The 22,075-nt window shown below is 35.9% G+C and overlaps 1 protein-coding gene across 10 annotated transcripts in view; it reads left to right on the plus strand.

Moving 5' to 3' along the window:
• The window catches only part of GKAP1 (G kinase anchoring protein 1), a 151,629-nt gene that overhangs the window by 22,834 nt on the left and 106,720 nt on the right, over nucleotides 1-22,075 (plus strand). For all 10 annotated transcript variants that reach the window (XM_077148581.1, XM_077148586.1, XM_077148590.1 and 7 more), the window contains 2 exons: nucleotides 761-1,017; nucleotides 2,956-3,099. In XM_077148581.1, coding sequence (XP_077004696.1) covers nucleotides 761-1,017; nucleotides 2,956-3,099 — 401 coding nt within the window. The remainder of the gene's footprint in view (nucleotides 1-760; nucleotides 1,018-2,955; nucleotides 3,100-22,075) is intronic.

The following is a 22,075-nucleotide window of genomic DNA, read 5'->3' on the forward strand; positions in this document are numbered from 1 at the left end:
ATGATTAGTCATTCCATTTCTTTACAGAAGTTTGCTGGAATTTTGATTGGGATTGCTTTGACTCTGTAATTACATAGTATTGATATCTTGATAATACTAAGTATTCTAATCAATGAGCACTGGATATCTTTCCATTTGTTTGGGTTTGGGTCTTCTTTAACTTCTTAATTTAATTTAGTAGAGATTTATAGTACAAGTCCTTTACTTTCTTCATTAAATTTATTCCTAGATATTTAAAAAAAATACTTAGGCTTAAATGACATCTAGATGACGTCTTCAAATATCAGTACTTTTTTTGATTTTTCCTCATTGTTGAGCAAAAAATTAAAAGGTTTCAGAATATTTTTGTGGATTCTTAGGTTGAGGTGAAAAATTGAATACATGCTTCTCATTTTGTTGCCTCCCAAAGAGTGTGGTTAGCTTTCAGAATAGACCCCCATGATCCTCACCTCAAAGGTATTTATACCTTTACATAGTCCCCCCCCCCCCCCAAATAGGGTAGACTTGTGTAATTATATTGGTAGTAGTCTTGCAATTGTTATTACGTGTGAAATCTCACTATACTATTTTTCTGTTTAATATCATACAATTTTATATTGCTTATTTAAATTAAAAAATGTGTTATTGCCAGTAAGATTGAGATATGAATTCAAATAATACCAAATTGAGTGTCAAGAGAAATATGTATGGTTTTTCTAGACTCTAGTACGTTTTTTATTGTGTATATTTACTCATCTGTCCCTCTTCCCCCTCTCTGCAGGAATTATTCTTGACAGAAGTATTTTAAGTGAAAAATCTACAATGGCCTCAGCAGTGCTTAGTTCTGTACCTACTACTGCTTCTCGTTTTGCCTTGTTACAAGTGGATAGTGGCAGTGGTTCTGATTCTGAACCTGGAAAAGGCAAAGGTCAAAATGCTGGGAAATCTCAAACTTTGGGAAGCAAATCAGCTACAAATGAGAAAAAGAGAGAGAAAAGAAGAAAAAAGAAGGAACAGCAACAGAGTGAAGCAAATGAGGTAACAGTTATAATCACTTGCTTAACATCTGCTTTCCCAATAGACTGTAAGTATCATGAGGGTAACGATACTATCTTGTTCACCCATGTAGCCATAGTACCTGGTCCATAGGTATCTGGTAGATATTATTAGAATGAATGGATATAAATTTATGTCTTTAAAGTTAAATGTAATGAACATTTTTTAAATGCTTTTTCTTTTTGGTTTGGAGATATAACCAATTAATTTGATATGTGTTTTCTGTACATCTGTAAAGATTTTAAAAATAGGATTATATAATAGACCATTTTATAACTGGCTTCTTCTTATTAGCTGAGAGCAACTTTCTATACTAGTAAATAAAGATCTACATTATTTTTTATGAATACACAGTAATTAATTATATGGACATATTATGCCTTATTTAATTGAACCCATGTGATAAACATTTAGGTTGTTTCCCATTTTTTACTATTATAGACAGTAATCCTGTGACTAGTTTTGAAATTACATTTTTAAATATTTGATGTTCATTTCTTTCTTATGAGGAATAAGTGCCTGGCAGGCTCTTCTCCTCCAGACATTCTTAGCATGAGTTACATGACAAGAATTTAATGTGTTTATTTGTCTTTAAAACAAATGCTGAAAAACAGCTCTAGCATATAGAGTTGTTCTTCTTTTTTGTTTTTTTAAAGGTTTTTTTAAATTTTTTAATAAATAGGGCAATGGGTATATTAGGACCTATCTCTATGCCAGCTAACAAGAGAAGCAGTAAAAGTGTTGTTTTATCCCCCATGTTCATTTTAAATGTCCCAAGACTTAGAAAAGCCTTTTCAATTTAAGTTTTTATTATATTTCCATCACCATTTTTTTCTAAATATCTCTTTAAAGTACTTGCTACACAAAGAGTAACTTTAAGGAAAAGATCTTTTCCCCACCAGATCACCTTTTGAAAGTTGAGCTTTTCAGAACTGTTGATTGCCTGCCATTTTCTTTCTGGAATTAAAGATGATGCAGGGAGAACAGAGAAATAAGGGAATAACAGATGTTTACTTTAGAGACTAGGGAAATGTGTAAGAGAATGAGCACAAAGGGTCCACCCTTTCTACTTCCACAGCTGAAAGTTGTCAGACCCTACTTTTGTACAGTAAAGCAGCAGTCAGCCTACCAGTATCGTTTCCAGCGGCATCCCCTGCTGTGTGTCCTGTCCATGGCAGAAACCAGTTTACATCAAAAAAGTGATGTTTGTGTCTTATCACTTTTTTTTTTCAGAGCACTATATTGATTATCAGTTAAAATTCTTTATCCTCAGTTGAAAACCTCTCAGTATTTTTCTCTCGTTTCAACCATTATGTTTCACATTATTTTTTGTGGAGAGTGACTTGGCCAATAAAACTTTAGTTCATTTATGAACTAGGCCTTGTATGTTTCAGAACTAGAAGAGGAGTTGCCAGAGTTGCTTAGGCTGTCCTCTTTCATTATTTAAACTTTCAAATTTGTAAGCTATTAAACTTCAGTGTTTTTTAATCATATTGTTTTATGTTTTAAAAGCACACTTGCTTTACTTTTTTCTATTCTTAAAAACTTCTTCCCTTTATGGTTGGTGTGACGGTGGCTCAGGCAGAATTCTCGCCTGCCATGCCAGAGACCTGGGTTCAGTTCCCAGTGCCTGCCCCAAAAAACTTTCTCCGTTTAGTTAAGAATACATTAAAATGGTGTTATAATAAGGTACAACCCTTTCTCACATTATTAATAATTTCATCTATAAATCCACCAATGTTATCTTAAATACTGGTGAAATTAACATTCTACAAAGGTTATAAAAATATAAATAATGATTTTATTCCCATTGTTTGAGTTAGCATAATGAGTATTTAGAGTAGTTAGAGTAGTATTTAGAAGTATAAAAATATGATTAATTTATAATGGTAAACTTAATATATTTTCATTGTTTTATAGCTCAGGAATCTTGCTTTTAAGAAAATTCCCCAGAAATCTTCCCATGGTATTTGTAATGCTCAACATGAGCTTTCATTGTCAAACCCAGTACAGAAGGATTCACGCGGAGAAAATTGGCGAGAGTGGAGACAAAGAGATGAGCAGGTAGAGTTAAGTAAATCAAATAATTTTGCTTTGCTTTTTAAAGAATTTATGCATCTTTACATGATGGCATCCAGATTTTTGTCACTACTTTTTGCAGAGCAGTTGGTATTGATTTAACTCACATGTATTTACTGCTTTTATTAAGAGGTTCTAGTTTTTTTTGTGTGTGGGTTTTTTGTTTTGTTTTGTTTTATTTTTACATGGGCAGACACCGGAAATTGAACCCAGGTCTCTCTGCCTGCTGAGCCACTGTGGCCTGCCCAAGAGGTTCTGGCTTTTCTCTAGTAGAAAAGTATATTGGTACATTTATTTTTATTAGTTTTAGCAATTCAAGGCATTCATTTTGTGGGGTGTTAGTTTATTTGCTTTTTTACCAAGGAAGAAAAGAGCAGGAAGGTAGAGGAACAAAATTAAATTATTTCAAGTAAAAAAGTCATGTTTGTGGGACCAGGGTCTCTTCTAAAAATGCCCCAGTTTTGCTGAAAAAAAGAACTTTGAGGGGAAACCTTTTCAGCCTTTATGTAAAGAATTTATGGCATATACTTGTCTTTTTAACGTGTTTAAATGATATTTTGTAGTTCTATGCCTCTATTAAATAAGAAATAAAAACAAAAAAATAATTTACAGATAATATATTAAGACCAACTTTTTGTGGTGTCCAGGAAAATAACACAGTGAGTGTAGAATATACTTTAGGAGTTGCTGTATGTGTGGAAATTGAATATTTATTTGCTTGTATATTAAATCGTCACTTGATGTATCTGTAATGGGTATTGTTTTGGCAGATATTTGGTCTAGTAGATTGGCTACCTATCATGCTTGGTTTACCATTTTTCTAATAATTATATTAAATTAAACTATGCACCTAACATAAACTATTTTATTTTTAATTTTTATTTATAAGCACTCTATACCCACCAAACAACAACAAGAAAATCTATTTTAATTATAAGTTTCTTTAGTATTTTGCAGTGCTCCAAGTTCATCATTATGAGTGCAATTATGGACACTAGAGCCATATAGAAATGCTTTTAAAAGACATTTCAGGGCAGAGATATGTAGCCACTGAGGTCAGCACTACATTTCTTTCGATGTTATTTCAATAACACTGAATCTTTGTGTTATTGAAATAACTTTAGACTATGTTTAATATGCTCCATTTAAGGAGATAGCGTAAACTAAGATGTATTTCTATACAAAATGCTTAAATTTCTTTTTCAAAGGAATAAAAGGACATTTCCATGCACTGGTATATTCATCTTGTACTATTTCTAGGAGTTTTTATTGTATTCTCTGCAACCCCCCCACTCCCCCAGCATTCATTACAATAAACTTCTGATTTGGAGTGAGGTTGGTATTTTACAGATGTAAATTTTACAGATAAGCTGTAAAAAAAGTAATTTAGAAACTAGAAAAAAAAAATTTTTGTTTTGACTTTAATAGAATTTACCAGTTCTTCCCCACAGATAATTCTCCTAGTGTCCCAAAGGGCATTGATAAATTAAGGAAAACTACTAAAGTTTTTTTTTTACTTTTTTACTGTATAGTATAACATTTGTACAAAGCAAAGAAATAAAAAAACAATAGTTTTCAAAGCACTGTTCAACAGGTGGTTACAGGACAGATCCCAGAAGTTTGTCATTGGCTACCATATTATCCTCTGATTTTTCCTTCTAGCTGATCTAGAATATAGGAGGTTAGAAGGAATAAATTTTTTTTATCATCACAATCGACTTTTTTCCTTTTCTTTTTGTGAAAAATAACGTATACAAAACAATACATTTCAAAGCACAGCATCACAAGTAGTTGTAGAACATATCTCAGAGTTTGACATGGGTTACAGTTCTACAATTTTAGGTTTTTAGTTCTAGCTGCTCTAAATACTGGAGACTAAAAGAGTTACCAGTTTGAATATGATTCAGCATTCATACTCATTTGTTAAATCCTATCTTCACTGTATAATTCCACCATCAGCTTTGATCTTTCCATCCTTCTCTTTAGGCGTGTTTGGGCTATGGCCATTCTAACTTTTTCATGTTGGAAAGGTCTTATCACCAATATGGGTTAGGGAGATGAAACTATCTGATATTCTGGAGAGGCTGGTCCCTCTAGATTTCAGGGCTCATCTGGTCCAGGGACCCACCTGGAGGTTGTAGTTTTCTGGAAAGTTACACTAGTTTATGGAACCTTTGTAGACTCTTATATATTGTGCCAGGTGTTCTTTAGAATTGGATGAAATGGTCCTGGTTAAGGGTTGGCAGGTTATGATAGGTAGCAATGTCCAACTGAAGCTTGCCTAAGAGCAACCTCCAGAGCAGCCTCCCAATTCTATTTAAACTCTCTCTGCCACTGATACTTTATTAGTTACACTTATTTCCCCCTTTTTGGTCAAGATAGACAACATACATACAAAAAAGCAATAAATTTCAAAACATAGCACCACAATTAGTTGTAGAACATATTTCAGAGTTTGACATAGGTTACAATTCCACAATTTTAGGTTTTTACTTCTAGCTGCTCTGAGACACTGGAGACTAAGAAAGATATCAGTTTAATGACTCAGCATTCATATTCATTTGTTAAATCCTCTCTTGTCTGTATAACTCCACCCTCATCTTTGATCTTTCTATCCCTCTGTTTAGGGGTATTTGAGTTATGGCCATTCTAAATTTTTCTTATTGGAAGGGTCTGTCACTAATATGGGTTAGGGAGGTAGAACTATCTGATGTTCTGGAGAAGCTGGGCCCTCTAGGTTTCAGGACTTATCTGGACCAGGGACCCATCTAGAGGTTGTAGGTCTCTGGAAAGTTACTCTAGTGCATAGAACCCTTATTGTATTAACTAGGGTTCTCTAGAGAAACAGAATCAGCGGGAAATATCTGTGAATAGAAAATTAATAAAAGTGTCTCACGTATCTGTGGAAATATAGAGTCCAAAATCCATAGGACAGGCTGTGAAGCTGATGACTCTGATGAAGTGTCTGGACAAACTCTAGGAGAGGCTGAAAGAGAGACTGTCTCTTCTGAATCTTCCTTAAAAGCCTTTCAGTAATTAGATTAAACATCGCTCACTGTAGAAGACACGCCCCTTGGCTGATTACAAATGTAATCAGCTATGGGTGTAGCCGATGTGATCATGATTTAATTCTGTGAAATTTCCTCATAGCAGGCCAGCACTTGCCCAACCTGAGAAATGGGTACCACCACCTGGCCCAGTTGACACATGAAGCTGACCATGACACTTGTGGAATCTTTTTTATTGCCCTGGGTGTTCTTTAATATTAGCTGGAATGGTCCTGGTTGGGGGTTAGCGAGTCATGAAAGGTAGCAAAGTTTAACTGAAGCTTGTGTAAGAGCAACCTCCAGAGCAGCCTCTTGACTCTCTCAGCCACTCATACTTTGTTAGTTATACTTCTTTTCCCCCTTTTGATCATGATGGAATTGTTGATTCCATGGTGCCAGGGCTGGAGTCATCCGTGGAAATCATCTCCCCACATTGCCAGGCAGACTTGCACCCCTGGATGTCATGTCCCACATAGGGAGGAAGACAATGATTTCACTTGCAGAATTGGGCTTAGAAAGAGTGAGGCCACATCTGAGCAACAAAAGGGGTCCTCTAGAAGTCTAAGCTTCTCTGCTACCTATATAAGCTTCAGAAGTGTAAGCCTCAGGATTGAGGGCATGGCCTACTGATTTGGGTGTCCCTAAAGTTTGATGCAGTATCAGGAGATTCCCTGGTGGTAAGGTTTAATAGTTCCATATTCTTTTTCCTATCCCTCAAGGAACTTTACCAATATGTAATATACTCTGGGATGTTTCCAGGTATTGCAATAATTTATACAGGATTAAAGGACCTCTTTCTTATTCTGGGCTCCCTGTGTTTCAATTGTTCAAATGAGCTATACAGATAGGTTGGGTTTGATTATGTGCTACAGAAAATTTCAGTTCCAGACCAAATAAACCTTTCTTCCTTTGGTCTCAACGAGTATGTGTAGTTTTAAAATATAGGCACTGTCTTCCTTACCCTTTCTGGTTATCCTACTGATGGATTGCTTTGGAAGACCTGGTGCCTTACTTGGGAGTCCTACTCCCAGGAAAATAATCCAGGTCATGGGAAGTAGAATAGATCCTGGGATAATCACACAGAGGGTTGAGAAAGAAATAAGGGCAAGTCTTGGAACAGATGGAAAGAATACCACCGTTTTACTTTGTGGAATAATTTCAAAAGTGACTGCATTTGGAGGTACCAGGCAGAGACTATAGTAGACAGCCCAGAGTATGGTGGGTGTTCTCCCTAACATAGTAGAGAAACAACACTATGAAAAAGTCCAGGTATAAAGGCTGAGCTAGACAAAAAGCTGGATGTAGAAATTTTGCCTGTGTTCTAGTTTATTTCAAACACAAAAGAGAAGTTATGCTAAGCAAAATTTCCTACTCCTAAATCACCAAATTGATTGTGTAAATTTACATCAGCTAAATTTTGCGTAAAATCTGAGACTGGTATTAAATGCATCCAGATGGACAGTAAAGAAGCATCCATTCCACATAACTTAGGAGCAAACACCAGACCTTATTTGATCTCATTGCTGAAGAAAAGTTTCTGCCATAGAAAAGAAAAAGGACATTGTACTTAGTGTCCAGAATGAAAACATACTTTGAAAAAGATTTGCTGTAGGAAACAGAAGTTAATTTTAGACAGCAGCAACTTTGTGCTTTAATAGAAATCAGGGGCTGGACCAAGTCAAGGAGGTAGTAATATTATATAACAAGGTGAGATAAGATAACAGAAGGACTAAACAACAGAATATACACTGAAGAAAGTTGAGCCAATTGTGTAAAGGGAAATTTGATAGAAGTTTTGCATCTAAAATTGATATGACAGATATGAAACACTGAATTGAATTCTAGCAGAGGAGGCAAATTTGTGTCCTCATAACAGGAAGAACTGAGACAGTTATCAAATATAATGTTAATAAAAATTTTCCTACGTTAAGTAAGTCAGCTTGAATGACTGAAGCCAATTTTTGTCTTATAAAAAGTTATTAATTTTAAGACTAAGATATAAGAAAATAATATATTAGTATATGCACAGAAGAAAACAGTTTGCCTACAAAGGATGAAGAACTTGAATGGCACTTTAACTGCCAGAAAAGTCTTAGGACCAAGAATTCCACATCCAGCCAGCCAGCATGTCATTTGTGTTATGGTGTAAGAAATATATTCTCAGTCATGTGAGGGCTCAGAAAACATCCCAACCATTATCCTGTCTGTAAATTTTACTGAGATGTAATCCTGCCAATTAAAAGATAAATCTAAATAAAGAGCACAACAGTTGGAAAGTATCAGAGGTGAGCATTGAAACTAGTTCAATATAGAATAAGTTCTAAATACTGGTTGTACATGAGGTTATTAAAGAAAATGTAATTCATTTGAAGAATAGAGTCTGAAATGAAATCCCTGTTGATGAATACTAGATTAGAAAGAAGGGAATAGGTAAGAGGAGTCATAGGTTTTTTAAAATTTTTCAAACTGTTAACAAAATATATAGTTCCAAGTTTGATTTTTAAAATTTGAACATAACTACTTATACGTGAAATAAGTAATATAAAAAAAGTAATATAACTACTTTTTATTCTATGAGTTTTAAATCATTTGAAGATAAATATAAATGCACAGTTTAGATAGCAAAAGATAAAAAGCAAAGGAAATTGCAAGGGCACCTTTGAAATACAGTATAAAAGAGGATAATAGTTCTTTCTATCAATAAATATAAATAATTGGACTTACCCATTTAAAGACAAAGACCAGGCTTCCGGGTCAAGATGGCGGCTTAACAATGTGTGCATTTTAGTTTGTCCTCCAGAACAACTACTAAATAACCAGAAACAGTACAGAAGAGCTCGTGGGGCCACGTCAGTGACCAGACACACAGCGTACCCCAGTCTGGACCAGCTGGACTGGCTGCGAGCCCCCACAGAACTGTGAGTTCCCAAAGCTGTGGCAGCCGGCACTCCTCCCCCACAGGCTGCTTCCCAGAGGGGAAAGGAAAGGAACTTTACCAGCAGCAGGGGCTGAGCACAATGAAACGCCAATTGTGGAATTAATTAACAAATTCTGACTACTAAAAGTAGGCCCCCAGCTTAGGTGAACCTGGTCAAAGTGGAGGTGGCTCATTTTTGCCCCGGTGCCAAGGGTGCAGGGCTGATGGAAAAAGGGGAAAAAAAAGAAGGAAACAGAGGTTTTCGTGGCTGTGTTTCTACAAAGGCTTAACTGCCTCTGGATACAGCGGTGGACCTTTTCAGGCTGCAACTGCCCCAGGCATAGGCAGAAGTGAGCTCTTTTGGGGGCTTGTCTGGAGCCTGTGCCTTCCCCAGGGGAGGGGTGAAGCCCAACTCAGGTGGAATCCCTCCCTCAAGGAATTCAGACACCAGGGCTTGGTAATTTGAAGCCACTAAAACCAGCCTACAACCTCTCCTGTGTCCCCACCATGCCCCCAGCAGAGAGAGTCTGCCGAAGTTAAACGTACAGCATCATCTTATGCTGGTGGGACCTGCAGACAGACAAGCACCGCATATTGGACAGGATAAGAAAAACAGAGTCCAGAGACTTCACAGGAAAGTCTTTCAACCTGCTGGGTCTCACCCTCAGGAAAAAACCGATGTAGGTGACTCTTTCCTCCTGATAGGAGGCCAGTTTGGTCTGGGAAAATCTGGCTGGGGACTATAATATCTAAGTAGACCCTCCTAAGGGTTTGGGGGGGCGGGGGGGAGGCACCATACAAGTAGGGCAAGAAACAAGAAAACAAGAACTGAAAAATTCTCCTCTGTTAAACAAAACTTAAGCTAGAGGTTCAGATAAGCTGAACTGAATGTCAAAGAACAGATAGACAACAAATTCATCCAGCAAGAAAACCCTAGGTAAAAGAAGTGAAAGCAATCTCCAGAATAAACTAATTTAGGTAATTAAATGCCTAGATGCCAGCAAAAAATAACAAATCACACTAGGAAAATTGAAGATATGGCCCAGTCAAAGGAACAAACCAACAATTCAAATGAGATACAGGAGCTGAAACAATTAATTCAGAATATACGAACAGACATGTTTTCCATGTCTTCATCAAAAAAACAAATCAATGAATTGAGGGAGGATATAAAGAAGGCAAGGAATGAACAAAAAGAAGAAATTGAGTCTGAAAAACTTATGGGAAACTGAGAACTTATGGGAATGAAAGGCAAGGTAGAAGAGATGAAAAAAACAATGGAAACCACAATGGTAGATTTCGAGAGACAGAACATAGGATTAGTGAACTGGAGGACGGAAAATATGAAATCCGGCAAGAAAAAGAAAATATAGGGGAAAAAATGGAAAAATATGAACAGGGACTCAGGGAATTGAAAGACAATATGAAGCTCACGAATATACGTGTTGTGGTTATCCCAGAAGAAGAAGGGAAGGGAAAAGAAGGAGAAAAACTGATGGAGGAAATTATCACTGAAAATTTCCCAACTCTTATGAAAGACTTAAAATTACAGATCCAAGAAGTGCAGTGTACCCCAAAGAGAATAGATCCAAATAGACATGCTCCAAGACATTTACTAATCAGAATGTCAGAGGTCAAAGAGAAAGAGAGAATCTTGAAAGCAGCAAGAGAAAAGCAATCTATCACATACAAGAGAAACTGAATAAGACTATGTACAGATCTCTCAGCAGAAACCATGAAAGCAAGAAGACAGTGGGGTGATATATTTAAATTATTAAAAGAGGAAAAGTGCCAACCAAGAATTCTATATCCAGCAAAATTGTCTTTCAAAAATGAGGGAGAAATTAAAACATTTTCAGACAAAAAATCACTGAGAGAATTTGTGACCAAGAGACCAACTCTGCAAGAAATACTGAAGGGGGCACTAGAGACAGATATGCAGACAGAGAGGTGTGGAGAAGAGTGTAGAAAGGAAGACTATGAGTAAAGGTAAAAAGAAGGAAAGTTAGATATGACATATAAAATCCAGAAGGCAAAATAGTAGAAGAAAGTACTACCCATGCAGTAATAACACTGAATGTTAATGGATTAAACTCTCCAATCAAAAGACATAGTCTGGCAGAATGGATTTAAAAACAGGACCCGTCTATATGCTGTCTCTATTCTAAGGACATGAGGGCAAGGACACAAATGGACATTTACACACCAATGTTTATAGCAGCATTATTTACAATTACCAAGAGATGGAAGCAGCCAAAATGTCCATCAACAGACGGTTGGCTAAACAAACTGTGGCATTTACATGAGATAGAATATTATGCAGCTGTAAGACAGAATAAAGTTATGAAGTATGTAACAGTATGAATGGACCTTAAGGACGTTATGCAGTGTGTGATTAGCCAGAAACAAAAGGACAAATACTGTATGGTCTCACTGATATGAACTGACATTAGTGAATAAATTTGGAGTATTTCGTTGGTAACTGAGACCATCAGGAGATAGAAATAGGGTAAGATATTGGGTAATTGGAGCTGAAGGGATACAGATTGTGCAACAGGACTGAATATAAAAACTCAGAAATGGACAGCAGAATATTACCTAACTGTAATACAATTATGTTAAAACATTGAATGAAGCTGCATATGAGAATGATAGAAGGAGGAGGGCTGGGGCATAAATGAAATCACAAAGAAAGATAGATGATAAAGATTGAGATGGTGTAATCTAGGAATGCGTAAGTGTATAATGATAGTGACTAAATGTACAAATTTAAAAAATGTTTTTGCACAAGGAAGAACAAAAGAATGTCATTACTGCAGTGTGCTGAAAATAGATGGTAATATTTTTAAAAATTTCAACTTATGTGTGAGACTAAAGCAAAAAATATTTATTTGGTACAAATTTATACTTTGACTAGTGCATCTCCTAATATAACTTATATAGATAGTTGGTTGAACACCTTAAGTACATGGAACTTTGTATAGGACATGAGATTTTGTTGGTTTGTCCAGGTGATGTCCTGATGAATCCCAGAGTGATTTGATCAGTGAGTGGAAAAGTATTTGCAAAGTCCCCTTTGGGGAATGGTGAGAATGGGGGAAAACTCAACTTCCCCGTTGAATTCTTGATATTCTCACAAGCAGTGTGGGCAACCAAAGTTATTAGGCCTAAGAGTCACCCCCAAGAGAACCTCTTTTGTTGCTCAGATGTGGCCTCTCTCTCTAGCCAATACAGCAAGCAAACTCACCACCCTCCCCCTGTCTACGTGGGACATGACTCCCAGGGGTGTGGATCTTCCTGGCAACGTGAGACAGAAATCCCAGAATGAGCTGAGATTCAGCATCAAGGGATTGAGAAAAGCTCTAGAATGAGCTGAGACCCAGCATCAAGGGATTGAGAAAAACTCGACCAAAAGGGGGAAGAGTGAAATGAAGTGTCAGTGGCTGAGAGATTCCAAACAGAGTCGAGAGGTTATCCTGGAGGTTATTACGCATTAAGTAGATATCACCTTGTTAACCAAGATGTAATGGAGAGGCTGGAGGGAACTGCCTGAAAATGTAGAGCTGTGTTCCGGTAGCCATGTTTCTTGATGATGATTGTGTAATGATATGGCTTTCACAATGTGACTGTGTGATTGTGAAAACCTTGTGTCTGATGCTCCTTTTATCTACCTTGTCAACAGATGAGTAGAACATATGGAATAAAAATAAATACTAGGGGAAACAAATGCTAAAATAAATTTAATTTGAAATGCTAGTGATCAATGAAAGGGAGTGGTAAGGGGTATGGTATGTAAAATTTTTTTTTCTCTTTATTTTTCTGTTGTCTTTTTATTTCTTTTTCTGAACTGATTCAAATATTCTAAGAAATTATCATGTGAATATACAATTATGTGATGATATTGTGAATTACTGGTTATATATGTAGAATGGAATGAGCATATATTACAGATGTTTGCATTTCTTTCTTTTAATTTCTTTTTAATTAATAAAAAATAAAAAATAAAAAGACAAAGACCAATTGAGGTAAACTATGAACCACAGTTTGATGTTTTGTTTTTTTTTTTTGGCCCGGGCAGGCACCGGGAATCAGACCTGGGTCTTTGGCATGATAGGCGAGAACTCTGCCTGCTATGTCACCGTGGTCCACACCACAGTTTGATTTTAATTCTAATCTTTTCCTTAACGTTAAAAATTGTGGCATATTGGCCCTGGAAAGATAAGTCCTGGTTATTTGAAATACTTTATACTTTGCTGAGATATGCTAAGTTACAGGAAATCATAGTTATTGCATTGTTAGTGCCTTACATGTTTTATCTCATTTTTTATTTCAAAACCTTTTATTGTCCTGGCATTCTTAGGTGTGGAAAAGTAGTTTTATACACCCTATCCAGTTCTTCCCATAGAGGTATACATCAAAAGAAGTGTATGTTTTGCCTTTAAATAGGTGAATTTTATCTATTTTTCTTTTTTGGTTTTTTAAAAAAAATTTTAAATTAATTTTTAAATTAAAAAAATATATAACAACAAACAAACACAAACATTCTTAACATATAATCAGTAATTCACAGTACCATCACATAGTTGCATATTCATCATCATGATCATTTCTTAGAACGTTTGCATCAATTCAGAAAAAGAAAAAGGCAACAGAAAAAAATTCATACATACCATACCCCTTACCCCTCCCTTTCTTGATCACTAGCATTTCAATCTAAATTTAACATTTGTTCCCCCTATTATTTATTTTATGCCCTATGTTTTACTCGTCTGTTGATAAGGTAGATAAAAGGAGCATCAGATACAAGGTTTTCACAATCACACAGTCATACTGTGAAAGCTGTTTCCTTATACATTCATCTTTAAGAAACATGGCTACTGGAACACAGCTCTATGTTTTCAGGCAGTTCCCTCCAGCCTCTCCATTACATCTTGACTAATAAGGTGATATCTACTTAATGCCTAAGAATAACCTCCAGGATAACCTCTCGACTATGTTTGGAATCTCTCAGCCATTGACACTTTATTTTGTCTCATTTTGCTCTTCCCCCTTTTGGTCGAGAAGGTTTTCTCAGTCCCTTGATGCTGAGTTCCAGCTCATTCTAGGATTTCTGTCCCACATTGCCAGGAAAGTCCATACCCTAGGAAGTCATGTCCCTGAATTTTATATCTTAATAAAGCTGTTTAAAGTGCTTAGGCTTTGGCCATGAATGACTGTATCTATAATTTTCACTATTAAGTCAAGGTCAAGAAACATGTTGTTTACCAACAGCAATTGCTTGTGAATAAATCTGTAGGTATCACTTAGGTATAGTCTCTTATTCAGGATGCATTGGTATTAACGATTTTGGTGTACATTTTTCACCTCCATCATGGCTCAAAAATAATGAATTGAAAAATCTCTTCTCATGGGCTTTCAGACTATACATACCATTCATGCACAGACCAAATTTTATTGCATCTTTCTTCCTCTTAATATATTTATTCAAACTCCACACATCACTGATTTTGTCCAACTCTAAAGTGAAATATCTGCTAATACGTATGATAGTAATTGCTCCTTCACATGGCAGGTATCCTCCAGTCCATTTCATAAAGAAGTTTGGCCAGTGGCTTATTCTACTTCCTTTGGGAGTGTGATGTTTGTGATTAACTTCATAGCTGGTATAAGGAGTCCCTTGGCAATAGTTTATTTGTAGTTGGTTTTTCTCTAAAGAATGCAAATTCAAATACATCCTTTGTGGGTTTTGCCCCTTTTCTTTCTTTAGCAATAAAATTCAGCACTTTTGTGCTAGAAAGCAATACTTGGTGCTTTTTCTGAAAAGACTCATAGAGATCACTGTACTTTGTTTGAAAAGGATATAAAAACTGTGATGTAGTCAATATGTGCAAGATACAGTGTTAGGCATTATTATACATTATCTCATTTAACTATCATAGCAAACCTTCAAGGTAGTGGTATATAGAAGAGAAACAGAACTTTGTCAGTATTCCAAAAGCTCCCCTTCTGTCCCCCCTTTTTTTCAAATAGAAAATGCCTCCACCTTGTATACTTAAATTGTATAAAGTATATAAGGTAACATAAAGAAAGCCAAGCCGTCCTTTATAAAGGACCTAGAGCTTTTAAAAATAACAATAAATGGGAGAAACATAATTTTTAATACCTCTCTGACCAAAACACGATCTCTTTTTTCCTTAGATTTTTTAAATTTTCAATTTTTATTGATATATATTATATATTCACATATCATGTAATCATCAAAAGTGTGCAATCCCTGTTTCACAATATCATAAAGCTGCGCATTTATCATGCTATAGACTTTTTTTTCTTTTTTTGTGAAAAATAACATATATACAAAGAAACAGTAGATTTCAAAGCACAGCACAATTAGTTGTAGGACAGATTTCAGAGTTTGGTATGGGTTACAATTCCACAGTTTTAGGTTTTGCTTCTTTCTAGCTGCTCTAAGACACTGGAGACTAAAAGAAATATCAGTATAATGATTCAGCAATCATATTCATTTGTTAAACCAGTACCTTCTCTGTATAACTCCACCATAACCTTTGCTCTTTCTCCCACTTTTTAGGTATATTTGGGTTATGCCCATTCTAACTTTTTCATGTTAGAATGGGCTGTTGATAATATGGGATAGGATGATGGAACTAGTTGATGTTTTAAAACTAGCTGACCCCTCTGCATTTCAGAATTTGTCTGGTCCAGGGACACATCTGGAGGTTGTAAGTTTCTGGAAAGTTACCCTGGTGCATGGAACCTTTGTAATGAGAATCTTATATAACATCCTAGGTGTTCTTTAGGATTGGCAGGAATGGTTTTGGTTGCGGTTTGGCAAGCTATGATAGGTAGCAGCGTCTAACTGAAGCTTGCATGAGAGTAACCTCCAGAGCAGCCTCTCAACTCTACTTGAACTGTCTCAGCCACTGATACCTTATTTGTTACACTTCATTTCCCCCTTTTGGTCAGGATGGCATTGTTAATTGATGGTGCCAGGGCCAGGCTCATCCCTTGGAGTCATCTTCCACTCTGCCAAGGAGATTTTCACCCCTAGGTGTCATATCCCACATAGTGGGGAGGGTAATAATTTCTGTTGCAGAGTTGGGCTTAAAGAGAGTGAGGCCACATCTGAGCAACGAAAGAGGTCCTCATTTAAACAATCCAAACACAGGGAGTCCAGAATAAGAATGAGGCCCTTTATAGCTGTGTAGCTATTCCTTTACGTTTGAGTTTCAACCTTATTAGCCAGATCGATTATTCATCCATCTCTAACTTCTGTGTATCTCTAGATCCCCTATATTCTGTATTATAAGCCTCTGATTTTACCTTTACCATGGTCATAAAAGTGGACTCATACGTACCTATCCTTTTGTGTTTTACTTATTTCACTCAACATTATGTCCTCAAGGCTTGTCCATCTTTTCATGTGCTTCAGTCTTCTCCTGTCCCTTTTTAAATTACTATCCCCTGCTTTCTTCTCAAAGATAATCACTATCCTGATTTATAATGCTATAGTTTAGCTTTGCCTCTTTATAAAAGCGGATAAGATAATCTGTAACCTTTTTTGTTTGTGAGATTTATCCACATTTCACTTATATTTTATTTACATTGTTGTGTAACATAAGCAGTACCACTATGAATATTCTTATGCATGTTCCTAGGTGAATGTGTACACAAATGCGAACAAATCACTTCACTCAGACCCCATAACAAAATTGTGATGTCTTCAGGCCAGGTTTCATAGCAGGAATTTTGGGCAAATACATTGATAACTCAATCAAAAATTCAAATATCTGTTCTCTTTGTTTTCTGTTTATAATTTTTCTTTTTTTTTCCAGAATAAAATATTTTTTATTGTTTTAAGATATATTCTCACTTTGTTTTGCCATGTTACAAAAAGAACTTTCCTTCAGATTACTGTAATTTATTGTAATTAACTGTCTTAAGTGAAAAGATGAACTTGAATGTAGAATTGTAGCTAGAGTTCTTTTTTTTTTATTAATTAATGGAAAAAAAGAAATTAACCCAACATTTAGAAATCATACCATTCTACATATGCAATCAGTAATTCTTAACATCATCACATAGATGCATGATCATCATTTCTTAGTACATTTGCATCGGTTTAGAAGAACTAGCAACACAACCGAAAAAGATACAGAGTGTTAATATAGAGAAAAAAAATAAAAGTAATAATAGTAAAAACAAAACAAAACAAAACAAAAACCTATAGCTCGGATGCAGCTTCATTCAGTGTTTTAACATGATTACTTTACAATTAGGTATTATTGTGCTGTCCATTTTTGAGTTTTTGTATCTAGTCCTGTTGCACAGTCTGTATCCCATCAGCTCCAATTACCCATTATCTTACCGTGTTTCTAACTCCTGCTGGACTCTGTTACCAATGACATATTCCAAGTTTATTCTCGAATGTCGATTCACATCATTGGGACCATACAGTATTTGTCTTTTAGTTTTTGGCTAGACTCACTCAGCATAATGTTCTCTAGGTCCATCCATGTTATTACATGCATCATAAGTTTATCCTGTCTTAAAGCTGCATAATATTCCATCGTATGTATATACCACAGTTTGTTTAGCCACTCGTCTGCTGATGGACATTTTGGCTGTTTCCATCTCTTTGCAATTGTAAATAACGCTGCTATAAACATTGGTGTGCAAATGTCCGTTTGAGTTTTTGCCCTTAATTCCTTTGAGTAGATTCCCAGCAATGGTATTGCTGGGTCATATGGCAATTCTATATTCAGCTTTTTGAGGAACCGCCAAACTGCCTTCCACAGTGGTTGCACCATTTGACATTCCCACCAACAGTGGATAAGTGTGCCTCTTTCACCGCATCCTCTCCAGCACTTGTCATTTTCTGTTTTGTTGATAATGGCCATTCTGGTGGGTGTGAGATGATATCTCATTGTGGTTTTGATTTGCATTTCTCTAACGGCCAGGGACATTGAGCATCTCTTCATGTGCCTTTTGGCCATTTGTATTTCCTCTTCTGAGAGGTGTCTATTCAAGTCTTTTTCCCATTTTGTAATTGGGTTGGCTGTCTTTTTGTTGTTGAGTTGAACAATCTCTTTATAAATTCTGGATACTAGACCTTTATCTGATATGTAATTTCCAAATACTGTCTCCCATTGTGTAGGCTGTCTTTCTACTTTCTTGATGAAGTTCTTTGATGCACAAAAGTGTTTAATTTTGAGGAGCTCCCGTTTATTTATTTCCTTCTTCAGTGCTCTTGCTTTAGGTTTAAGGTCCATAAAACCGCCTCCAATTGTAAGATTCATAAGATATCTCTCTACATTTTCCTCTAACTGTTTTATGGTCTTAGACCTAATGTTTAGATCTTTGATCCATTTTGAGTTAACTTTTGTATAGGGTGTGAGATATGGGTCTTTTGCATATGGATATCCAGTTCTCTAGGCACCATTTATTGAAGAGACTGTTCTGTCCCAGGTGAGTTGGCTTGACTGCCTTATCAAAGATCAAATGTCCATAGATGAGAGGGTCTATATCTGAGCACTCTATTCGATTCCATTGGTCGATATATCTATCTTTATGCCAATACCAAGCTGTTTTGACCACTGTGGCTTCATAATATGCCTTAAAGTCAGGCAGTGCAAGACCTCCAGCTTCGTTTTTTTTCCTCAAGATGTTTTTAGCAATTTGGGGCACCCTGCCCTTCCAGATAAATTTGCTTATTGGTTTTTCTATTTCTGAAAAATAAGTTGTTGGGATTTTGATTGGTATTACATTGAATCTGTAAATCAATTTAGGTAGGATTGACATCTTAACTATATTTAGTCTTCCAGTCCATGAACACGGTATGCCCTTCCATCTATTTAGGTCTTCTGTGATTTCTTTTAGCAGTTTTTTGTAGTTTTCTTTATATATGTTTTTTGTCTCTTTAGTTAAATTTATTCCTGGGTATTTTATTCTTTTAGTTGCAATTGTAAGTGGGATTCGTTTCTTGATTTCCCCCTCAGCTTGTTCATTGCTAGTGTATAGAAATGCTACAGATTTTTGAATGTTGATCTTGTAACCTGCTACTTTGCTGTACTCATTTATTAGCTCTAGTAGTTTTGTTGTGGATTTTTCCGGGTTTTCGACGTATAGTATCATATCGTCTGCAAACAGTGATAGTTTTACTTCTTCCTTTCCAATTTTGATGCGTTGTATTTCTTTTTCTTGTCTAATTGCTCTGGCTAGAACCTCCAACACAATGTTGAATAATTGATTTTCTTATGTTGAACTATCCTTGCATACCTGGGATGAATCCTACTTGGTCATGATGTATAATTCTTTTAATGTGTTGTTGGATACGATTTGCTAGAATTTTATTGAGGATTTTTGCATTATATTCATTAGAGAGATTGGTCTGTAGTTTTCTTTTTTTGTAATATCTTTGCCTGGTGTTGGTATGAGGGTGATGTTGGCTTCATAGAATGAATTAGGTAGTTTTCCCTCCGCTTCGATTTTTTTGAAGAGTTTGAGGAGAGTTGGTACTAATTCTTTCTGGAGTGTTTGATAGAATTCACATGTGAAGCCATCTGGTCCTGGACTTTTCTTTTTAAGAAGCTTTTGAATGACTAATTCAATTTCTTTGCTTGTGATTGGTTTGTTGAAGTCATCTATTTCTTCTTGAGTCGAAGTTGGTTGTTCATGTCTTTGCAGGAACCCGTCCATTTCATCTAAATTGTTGTATTTATTAGCATAAAGTTGTTCATAGTATCCTGTTATTACCTCCTTTATTTCTGTGAGGTCAGTAGTTATGTCTCCTCTTCCATTTCTGATCTTATTTATTTGCATCGTCTCTCTTCTTCTTTTTGTCAATCTTGCTAAGGGCCCATCAATCTTATTGATTTTCTCATAGAACCAACTTCTGGTCTTATTGATTTTCTCTATTGTTTTCATGTTTTCAATTTCATTTATTTCTGCTCTAATCTTTGTTATTTCTTTCCTTTTGCTTGCTTTGGGAATAGTTTGCTGTTCTTTCTCCAGTTCTTCCCAGTGGACAGTTAATTCCTGCATTTTTGCCTTTTCTTCTTTTCTGATAAAGGCATTTAGGGCAATAAATTTCCCTCTTAGCACTGCCTTTGCTGTGTCCCATAAGTTTTGATATGTTGTGTTTTCATTTTCATTCGCCTCTAGGTACTTACTAATTTCTCTAGCAATTTCTTCTTTGACCCAGTCGTTGTTTAAGAGTGTGTTGTTGAGCCTCCACATATTTGTGAATTTTCTGGCACTCCGCCTATTATTGATTTCAACTTCATTCCTTTATGATCCGAGAAAGTGTTGTGTATGATTTCAATCTTTTTAAATTTGTTAAGACTTGCTTTGTGACCCAGCATATGGTCTATCTTTGAGAATGATCCATGAGCACTTGAGAAAAAGGTGTATCCTGCTGTTGTGGGATGTAATGTCCTATAAATGTCTGTTAAGTCTAGCTCATTTATAGTAATATTCAGATTCTCTATTTCTTTATTGATCCTCTGTCTAGATGTTCTCTCCATTGATGAGAGTGGTGAATTGAAGTCTCCAACTATTATGGTATATGTGTCTATTTCCCTTTTCAGTGTTTGCAGTGTATTCCTCACGTATTTTGGGGCATTCTGGTTCGGTGCGTAAATATTTATGATTGTTATGTCTTCTTGTTTAATTGTTCCTTTTATTAGTATATAGTGTCCTTCTTTGTCTCTTTTAACTGTTTTACATTTGAAGTCTAATTTGTTGGATATTAGTATAGCCACTCCTGCTCTTTTCTGGTTGCTATTTGCATGAAGTATCTTTTCCCAACCTTTCACTTTCAACCTATGTTTATCTTTGGGTCTAAGATGTGTTTCCTGTAGACAGCATATAGAAGGATCCTGTTTTTTAATCCATTCTGCCAGTCTCTGCCTTTTGATTGGGGAATTCAGTCCGTTAACATTTAGTGTTATTACTGTTTGGATAATATTTTCCTCTACCATTTTGCCTTTTGTATTATATATATCATATCTGACTTTCCTTCTTTCTACACTCTTCTCCATACCTCTCTCTTCTGTCTTTTCGTATCTGACTCTAGTGCTCCCTTTAGTATTTCTTGCAGAGCTGGTCTCTTGGTCACAAATTCTCTCAGTGACTTTTTGTCTGAGAATGTTTTAATTTCTCCCTGATTTTTGAAGGATAATTTTGCTGGATATAGGAGTCTTGGTTGGCAGTTTTTCTCTTTTAGTAATTTAAATATATCATCGCACTGTCTTCTAGCTTCCATGGTTTCTGCTGAGAAATGTACACATAGTCTTATTGGGTTTCCCTTGTATGTGATGGATTGTTTTTCTCTTGCTGCTTTCAAGAGCCTCTCTTTCTCTTTGACCTCTGACATTCTAACTAGTAAGTGTCTTGGAGAACGCCTATTTGGGTCTAATCTCTTTGGGGTGCGCTGCACTTCTTGGATCTGTAATTTTAGGTCTTTCATAAGAGTTAGGAAATTTTCAGTGATAATTTCTTGCATTAGTTTTTCTCCTCCTTTTCCCTTCTCTTCTCCTTCTGGGACACCCACAACACGTATATTTGTGCGGTTCATATTTTCCTTGAGTTCCCTGATCCCCTGTTCAAATTTTTCCATTCTTTTCCCGATAGTTTCTGTTTCTTTTTGGAATTCAGATGTTCCATCCTCCAAATCACTAATTCTGTTTTCTGTCTCTTTAAATCTATCATTGTAGGTATCCATTGTTTTTTCCATTTTTTCTACTTTATCCTTCACTTCCATAAGTTCTGTGATTTGTTTTTTTCAGTTTTTCTATTTCTTCTTTTTGTTCAGCCCATGTCTTCTTCATGTCCTCCCTCAATTTATCGATTTCATTTTTGAAGAGCTTTTCCATTTCTGTTTGTATATTCAGCATTAGTTGTCTCAGGTCTTGTATCTCATTTGAACTATTGGTTTGTTCCTTTGACTGGGCCATATTCTCAATCTTCTGAGCATGGACCG

This window comes from Tamandua tetradactyla, chromosome 2, assembly GCF_023851605.1.
Source record: "Tamandua tetradactyla isolate mTamTet1 chromosome 2, mTamTet1.pri, whole genome shotgun sequence".
Classification (NCBI taxonomy): Eukaryota; Metazoa; Chordata; class Mammalia; order Pilosa; family Myrmecophagidae; genus Tamandua; species Tamandua tetradactyla.